The sequence below is a fragment of the Microtus ochrogaster genome, unplaced genomic scaffold (genome assembly GCF_000317375.1).
Source record: "Microtus ochrogaster isolate Prairie Vole_2 unplaced genomic scaffold, MicOch1.0 UNK33, whole genome shotgun sequence".
NCBI lineage: Eukaryota > Metazoa > Chordata > Mammalia > Rodentia > Cricetidae > Microtus > Microtus ochrogaster.
This window is the reverse complement of record NW_004949131.1, coordinates 3,248,428-3,257,690: the sequence shown is the minus strand read 5'-3', so window position 1 is coordinate 3,257,690 and position 9,263 is coordinate 3,248,428. Positions and strand designations below refer to the sequence as shown.

Here is a 9,263-nt window from a genome sequence, read left to right as displayed (position 1 = left end):
TCTCTCTCTCTCTCTCTCTCTCTCTCTCTCTCTCTCACACACACACACACACACACACACACACACACACATACACACACACACACCTTTATCCTCTGTGTCCTGAACAATGCAGAGAAACCCCGTGGACACGTGTTTTAGCTTAGTGGACTTGGAATCAGAACATGCTTCACATGTGTGTCTCCCTGATAGGATATTCCTTTCACTGGATCCTAAGCCAGAGTTCCACATCCCGATCCCATGACTGGGATGATTACATTGGCTGCTCTTGCTGCTGGAGCAGTGACCTTCTAGCCAGGATCTTAGAATAAGATGCAGGTAGTTGTCTTACAGTGCTGAAGGCCATAGGTCTCCTGTTTCTGCTTCTAGAAGCCTCAGCCTCTGTGGCCTGTGATTCCTTCCTCCACCTCCAAAGTCAACACAGTACCCCCTTCAGGTCTCACTCCCGCTGGGCTTTGTCCACTGTTCCACCTCATCTGATTCTCAGGCACCCGTCTCTGTCCTGTGTGAGGGCCCCTGAGACTACCTCAGGCCTTGGTACTCCGTGCCTCCTGCCCACCTCAGGCCTTGGTACTCCGTGCCTCCTGCCCACCTCAGGCCTTGGTACTCCATGCCTCCTGCCCACCTCAGGCCTCGGTACTCCATGCCTCCTGCCCACCTAACACTGTTCTAAAAAGAGCATCAGGGCTTAAACACAGCAAGGGAAGGACCAGAGTTCAGATCTCCAGAACCAACTTAATTGCCAGGTGGCCATGGCAACCCACCTGCAGTCCCAGCACTCAGAAGGCAGGAACAGAATCACCAGAGCAGACAGACCGGCTAGATTGGTTCCAACAGTGAGCTCTGGGTTCCTCTGAGAGACCTTGCCCTGAGGACGGCAGAGAGTAATCAAGGAAGACTCTTGATCTTAACCTCAGGCCTCCATGTGCGTGTGCACATGCACTCCTACCCTTGTGCGTTTACATACATGTAAACACATGTATACATATGTACACATACATACACAAAGAGAAAAAAATAATGATAACAAATTAAAGCAAAACAAAGGAAAAGCATCAGCCTTCAACTCCATTTTCCTCCCGGAGGGACTCTCTCTTAACAGTGCAATGAATTCTGCCCTGCCCTTTTCTGTTCAAATACAGTCTGTCTGCAGATAATTTGAGCATTTATCTACATATCAAATATCATTGTTTTTAATTAGTCAGCTAAACCCAGCCAGAAAGGCTATACACATGTACACACATATAATGCAGCAGGCTTAAGGAAAGGCTCTGGATCAAGGATGGGCTAAAGCACCACCAGGACACCCCACCTTCTCTCTGCCCTCACTCCACTGAGGCGCTCATAGGAGGAGAGATTGAAAGGATGAGATTGGAAACCGACCCCCAATCTCACCCCAGATGCGGTCTGCTCCAAGGACATTGTGTGGTGCCTGTCCGGGTCCTTGGTGGCCGGACAATACAAAGCCTCGGGCCCTGCCCCGGCTTTCAGATGTCTCTGTCTGAAATGGCCCTCTCCACCGTTCCCTGGCCTTTTCAACTCCATGCCCTAAGGAAGCTCATCCCTGTACTGTCTGCCTCTCCCAGGAGAACCATTCAATGGGCAGTTGGAAGCAGAAGACAGACGCCTGGAGGACAGAGACAACCGGGACAAGAACCAGGAGAAGGAAGACTCACATGCCGAGGCCCCTGAGGTACTGACTTCGGCATCCTCACACACGCAGACCTTCCCCGTCAGGCATCCTGATAGATTCCCTGCCCACCGACCGGACAACTTGGTGCCAGCAGCACCGCAGCCCCCCAGGAGAAGCCGGGACCACAACTGGAAGCAGCTGGGGACAACAGAATGCTCCGCCACCTGTGGGAAAGGTAAGCCTGGGCGGAAAACCCAAGTAAGGAAGGTAAGGGAGGGCCCAGCCAATGGGGAAACCCCTCGGCACAAAAACCACCTGCAAGATGGCTTGCGCATCTGCTTACGGTGTTAGAGGTTCCCAAGATGAGCCGCAGGCCCATACAAATTCGGGAAATCTGTGCTCACACCCTGTTGGTCATAGTGAAGGAACACAGATTTGAGCAAGTGGGCACGTGGGCCAACTCCAGGAGAGACCAGCCTTCAGGTGACCCCTTCCAGCAGAGCCACCCAGAATCCCCCAGCAATGGCATGTGACAGTTGGTGTGGAATACTGCCTGCCGGGGATGTTCACCCACGCTTTGGTGCGCAGGTGCTTCCAAGCATTCCACAGGCCTCACTCTAGCACCCCAGAGGCCACGCTGACCCAGTAGACCGGGGCATCGAGCACACAGAAACATTCACCATCACACCAGGGCCTTCATGGTTATGATGCGTAGAAAACACCCAGGCAATGAAGGAGACACACACCCCCTCCCCGCACAGTGGGGACTTTCTCCTGGACCCCAGATTAGGCACAAACCACACCCAAACACCTGTTTTCACAGAGATCCTTTATTAAGCAGGGAAGAGAAGTTAACATGGCTGCTTTCTGACTCGGGCAGAGAAATAGCAGCAAAGACCTTGCAGGTGTGATTTTTAAGAAGAGAGAAAGGGAAGGTGTGTGTTAGAATGGGCTAGGATGCAGTGGTGTATTTTAATTGGGCATGTTAATTAGGTGAACCAAAGGGGGCTATGATTGCTGGACTTTGGTAGTCAGCCTCAGGAGACAGAAGTAGCCAAGTAAGGAATAGACCTTGGGGGTTAGCTTTAGGAATGTAATGTAAGGGTTTTCAGCAAGGCAGAGGGAATGAGGGAGAAAGGCTAATGTCCCTCCAGGCAGAGTGGTGCCATGCTCCAAGGTTGTGTCCTGAAAGCTACTCAACAAAGACAGGCAGTTAAAAACAAAACAAAACAACAACAAAATCCATAGCATTTGAGCAACACGGACCTGCTGAGCTGAGCTTTCCCTGTGCTGGGAAGCACAATCAGAGAACATACTCATATGCTTTGGGGCCTGAAAGTTGATAAATCAACTTTATAGGTGGCTGATGTGAGTGCCATCCTCAAATCTAAAGATTTCAGGGGGAAACAACATATCTGGGGGGCTTAGGTTTCCCTCGTCAGCTTTCATCTTCATCTTCTCCTTTCGTATTTTCCTGATAAAAAATTGAATTTCAAGTTCATCCAGTGACCTAACCCAGTCAGCTAGGACCACCAAGGAAAACCCCTAGCCTAACAATGCCATGTTTATTACCTGTTATAAGAAGGGAGCCCACATACTGCAAGGGAGATAGGACTATAGGGCTGAGGAGAAAGGCGGAGTTTCAGTGACTAGGCTCAAAGCAGAACACAGCTGCAGTTTTATACAAAGGTGACGTGTGAAGGGGTCCACATCACGTCTAGACTGTAACACAGATGCAGGGTCCTTCCCACGGGGACTCCAGTCAGGATAGGTGGGAAATCCCTGTGTGGCTGTCAGGCTCCTGGGACTGGAAACTGACTCTGACCCTTTCGAGGAGACCTGGGGTCCCCCTTGCAGGAAACACCCATGTTATAGTGTTGTGCCCAGGTCACGGAGACCCCAAGAAGACCACCAGAGACACAGACTCACCGAAATGCAAAACTAAGGTTTAATCATGCGGTACAAACTGTGGTAGGCACCTTGTCTCGCAGCGGGGGCTAGGGGAGGTGCCCCACTTTCTTAGTCAGGGTTTAAAAGGCAAAACCCCACAAATCTACAGTCAGACTCTCTGATTGGCTCCAGTCTAGGGGACTTTGCACTTTGCTGATATCCACTTTGAGCATCTGGGCTGCAGTCTAGGGGATTTCCCGCTTCACGGATATCTACCTTGGGGCCCAGCACAAAATGGAGTTGGCTTTGTCCCTTCAATAGGACCACCCGTGTTCTACATAATTATGGGCTGCTCCCTATACAGGATGCGGGCATCTTACTCTGTGGTCTCCCTGAAATAGTTGTTCTCTGAGAGGACGATACTACAGAAACAAAGACTTTGTGTCCGGCCTTCCCCCACCCCCAGAGTTTTCTAAAACCTGGAAGACTGTGTGATTCACCCCGGACATTAATTTGGCAGTTTGTTGTTGTTGTTTTTTTTCTCTCAAGAGACTTGAATCTGGGCTGGGAAGATGGTTCCACATGAAGACCTGAGTTCAAATCCTAATAGCCAAGTAAAGTTCGCTATGTAGCATGAGTATAATCCACCTCAGCACCCCTCAGTTCAAGACCAGCCTGGTCTACAAGAGCTAGTTCCAGGACAGGCTTCAAATCTACAGAGAAAACTTGTCTCAAAAAACAAACAAACACAAAAAGTTCCAGAGACTCCCAAACTAGCTAGCCTGGCCTACACAGCAGAAAACAACAAAGAAAGCCTGTCTGAAACAAGGTAGAACAATACCCCAGGTTATCCCCTGACATTCGTATGTGTGAATACACACACACACACACACACACACACAGAGAGAGAGAGAGAGAGAGAGAGAGAGAGAGAGAGAGAGAGAGAGAGAGAGTTGTGGACCTGAGGGTATGAGCTTTGCAAGTCTGATAATTAGCACACGTGCACACATAAAGATACACAAACACATCCATACACACAAACAAACACAAAAAGCTTCGACAGCTGCTTCTGTCTTTTTCATAGGAGCACTGCCTAGTGACTTTGGGGACTAGGATTTAGGTCTTTGGTTCCTTGTGGGTGCACAGAGGCAGGAGTTCTTTATGCTCAAAGCCTCGATGGTTTCACAGTGATTCCACCTGCTGACTGGAGAAGTAATGTATGAGCTCTTACTGCACACGTTGTGTTGTGCTCAGACCACATGAGCAGAGAGTGCGGCCTGAAGACAGACTGAGCTGGTTTCTGTTTTAGGTTTGTGAGGGGAAACGAGATGCCTGTAGACTGTGTCTTAACAGAGTCAGAGAGCTAGAGATAATTCTGCCAAAAGGCCAAAATCATTTTAATAAGATTTTGTCTAAGGCATTATAGAGATAAGCATGGTGTCTCAGCATTGACAAAGGAACCTGAGACCCAAATGGACTATTTTCCAACTTTTCTCCCACTTATGAATTGGTGCGGTGCCCAGACAGCTCAGATGAAAACTGTCCCTGTGTGATTTGCAATCCAGAATGACGTGTGTGTCACCCTGTCCAGGGACTACACAATATTGATTTGTGAGTGTTGTTAGCAAGAACAGAGTGTGTAACCCTGCCACTGTTCCCTGGGTGGGTGCTCCTGGCCCATCGAGGTGGTCATTCCCTCTCTGTTCTGTAATAGACAGGATGGAGGAACCTCCTGTGGCCAGGAACTGTAAGTGACCAAAGGTAGCTATGAATGCAGCCGGACACCAAAGTTGTAAACTTACTTAAAATAAAACAAAAAGAAATTTTTTTGAACTTGATTGTGAGGCTCTTGAGCAGGAACTTTGAAGATGGCAAAGCTGTGGCAGAGTAGCAGAAGGTTGGAGACGCGGACTGAAGGGAGCGAAGGAGACGCTCACCAGCCCCTGCTGATTGTCACGTGGGGGAAGAAGAGAAAGTCCATGTCCACTTATGCTTTGTTTCAAGGCTCCTCTGCAGAATCTCTCTGGCTTCAGAGCCACGGGAGGGACACACCTGGAACGCTGTGTTCCCACAAGAGTGATGGCAGCAGACATGTGGGCCATGGCAGTGCAATGCCAGTGCACAAAGCATGGAGCTAAACTCAGTCCTCAGCACCAATGACGAGTGTGCTGGCCCTGTGTCCTCCTCTGCTACCAAACCCAAGCCCCTTCATCTGCTCCTCACAGCCCCCTCCCAGAGCCCCCCATCCTCCCTGGTGAAGTGGACCACACCTGGGCTTCTCATATGTCCAGCTACCATTTCTGCAGCATCCTACCACCCAAGACTTCCCTCTCTCAGGGTGGTACCCAGGAGTGGCCCTTGATCACTGTGGCCATCAGCCACGATGCCCAGACCTCTGCCTGTCTCCTGGCTTGGCTCTGTTAGTTCTTGTATTTCCAAGTCTGGAGTTACTCAATTACTTTCTTGATGCTTCTTTTGCCTAACTCTCAAGTTAGTGTGTCTCACAGACCTCAACACTGCTCCCCAAGTTCTGTTTCCTCTTCCAGTAAATCATGCTTCTGTTTTGATCAGTATGCCCGTGCACAAGCGAGGACAACCAATCTTGGGTCCATCCTGCCACCCAACCAGCACCTACCCCACCCCCCTGCCCCTGTTTGTTAGCAATCGGAGGGATCACTGCAGCTCAGTCTTGAACAATAGGACTCCAGATGACATGCCAAGTGACATGCATCCCTTTCTGCAGATACTAAAGCTAACCCAAAGAAAGAAACATTGCAGTCACCAGAAGCAAGAGTTATAAAGCTGATATTTTCTCAGTGCCGGAGAGACAAAGAGCCTCTGATTTCATTTATTTGGTACCTTTCCATGGAGCTGGACCATGGACAATGGGCAATGCATATAAAAGCGGTCAAATGGGAGGGAGGCAAGCGGTGGCCATCTGCCAGACAACCCCAAGCAAGATCCATCTTTCCAGGCACAAGAGCATTCCTACGGTATCTTGTATCATTTGGGCTGAATGTCTTAGGTTTCCCCTCTATGAGTGCCAAGCAGTTGGGGTGCCTCACCTCTGCTTTTCAATCCACAGAGCTGCAAGTGGAAAAGTTATAGCCACACGGTCTGGAGGGAAAGGAACCGACAAGCTAAAACCTTTACTTAATCCCCTAAGAGCTGATTTCAAATGTGCAGGCTGTGGACCGAGTCTTACTCAACTTTGTGATTTAGCACAGTGTGCTTAATGTGGATTTAATTTAATTTTTAAAAAAGTCTCCTAGGGCTAGAGAGATGGCTCGGCAGTTAAGAACACTCTTCTTTCTGGAGCTCCAAGTTCAATTTCCAGCATCCACATGGCTGCTGACAACTGTCAGCAACTCTAGTTCCAGGGGATCTGACACTGTCTTCTGGCCTCTGTGGCCACAGCACAAATGTGGTGCATAGATAGACGTGCAGCCAAAATACCCATGTAAATCAAAATTTTAAAATAAAATATATACCACATAATGGATGTAGGCATGTTGCTGGAAAACACTTAATACCAAAAAAGGCTTTGTTTGCTATTAATTTTACAGTCTCAACTGCTTTGCACTCAGCTGATACTTGGACTTAATTGGAACATTTTGAATAGCGATCTTGAGTTATAACTATAAGTACATCTTTACTGCCACAGTAATTTCTACAATCATTATCTCAGATTCAAAACTCTCCTACAAATTGCCATGTTTCTTATACAAACTATCCTCTGGCTCAGGGTGTCACACAAGGTCATCTTGAGGGAGCCTTGGTCACATCCGTGACTGATGACATTGAGGTACTTACGTTAAAACGTTGTGGCCGGGCATTCAGCCATCTCTTACTCACAGTCATTGAGCAGCCCTGTGTGTGTGCATGCTCTGCCGGTCCTTACGAAGGGATGACAGAGAGCGGCCTCTCCTTGTGGGCATAAGTATCTAGGAGGCAGCTTGATGGTTTGTCGCTTTGGAGGTGACACTGAGAACAGAAGTAAGTTGTCCTAGAGTCTAACACCTATTAGCAGTGGGTTTTAACTGGATTTATAGGCATGGATTCCCTATATGGAGCAATGATAATAGGGGCGGGATAATAGAAGTGAGAGTGGAAGTAGTCAGAATGCTCTATGTGTGCATATAAAATTGTCAAAGAGCAAATTAAAATAAGATGTTTTAAAAGACACTATAAAAGAAAAAAGTTAGCCTTTGTGGTGCAATTAAAATTATAGTGAGTTACAGTTCTTTAAAAATATCTGACCAGTTAGAGGCACAAATAGGCATAGATTTTTAACTGAATTAGAGTTGTTATGTTAGCTTAGATTGTAAATGATTAACGTTATATGTTAGCCTAGTTTGTAGGGCCAACAGTTACTCCCACTTCATAATGGCACCAGCAATACTCAAATTCTGCCAGCAGGTGGCAGAAGGTAAAGACAAAATTGAATTAAGACACAGAAATTGACCATAACTGGCTTTTTATAGAAAATGGTTAGTCCTTATTAAGGTAATGAAACTACTCAAAACAAAAACATAAAGCAGTTACTAGTTTTCCAAAAAAAAGTACTAAAAGCTTAGGTCTCTGTTAGGCACTGGGGTTACGGAGGTGAACCAGGGCTGCACTGAGAAGCAGGGCCTCCTGGGAAGTAGACAGATGCTGAGAAGACCAAGACCCTGGGTCAAGAAACTGAGAGGATTGCATGAAATGTGTTTCAAATCAGGAAGGCAGCTGCTCTTCTGTAGTGCTCGCATCTCCTCTGCTTCAACCTCTTGGATGCTTATGCTCGTAGCTGGCAGGCGAGTTCATGCCACGCTAATCCAGGGGACAGCCCCCTTCCCTTGCACATGCGCACAGACACACCCAGGTGCAGCATTTGCCCTCTGACACCTGTGTTTGTATCTGTGCCCATTGACTAGTGAGCTCTTTTACTGTCTCTGTGGGTGCATGTGTGTACACATACATGTATGTCCATGTGTATATGCACATGTACGTGAGTTCATGGGTAACCAGGTGCATATGAGTGCGTATGTGTGTGGATATCAGAGGACAACCTCGGCTGTCATCCTTCTGGAAGGCCGTCCTTGTTTTTGATAGAAGACCTCTTGTTGGAACCTGGGGCTCACTAATTAGGCTAGGTGTTTGGTCATCCAGCTCCAGGAATCCACCTGTCTCCACCTCCCCAACACTAGGTTCTAAGCATGTACCTCTATGTCTGGCTTTCTGATAGGCACTGGGAATCAACATGGGTCCTTGTACAAGGGCTTAATTTTTTTTTAATTTTTTTACAAGGGCTTAATTGCCTGAGCCACTTTCCCAAACACATCTCATATAACTTGAACAACTATAAACCTATAAACATTTTTTAGCTTCCTTTTATAAATAGATTGTAAGCTCCTTGTGGACAAAAAAATACCCCCCCGTGTGTGTGTATGTGTGTCCTTTGCACACTCAACAGCCCCCAGCAGAGCCTTGTGGGTACAAGATGAAGGGATATGGGACTTGAACTCACTAGTCCTGCACCCTCCCTTCATCAGTATCCAAATGTCTATGCATCTTCACCAGGAGCTTGCATCCCAGGGTGTGAGCTGGCCTTAGGCATCTTCACCATGGGCTAGCATCCCAGGTGTGAGCTGGCCTCCAGAATCTTCACCATGACCTAGCGTCCCTGGTGTGAGCTGGCCTCCAGCATCTTCACCACGGGCTAGCATCCCAGGGTGTGAGCTGGCCTCCAGCATCTTCA

At 48.0% G+C, this 9,263-nt stretch overlaps 1 protein-coding gene across 2 annotated transcripts in view; it reads left to right on the top strand.

The window, feature by feature from the left end:
• Positions 1–9,263, top strand: part of Thsd4 (thrombospondin type 1 domain containing 4) — a 571,613-nt gene that overhangs the window by 546,175 nt on the left and 16,175 nt on the right. For both annotated transcript variants that reach the window (XM_026789951.1, XM_005368485.3), the window contains one exon: positions 1,587–1,868. In XM_026789951.1, the coding sequence (XP_026645752.1) occupies positions 1,587–1,868 (282 nt within the window). The remainder of the gene's footprint in view (positions 1–1,586; positions 1,869–9,263) is intronic.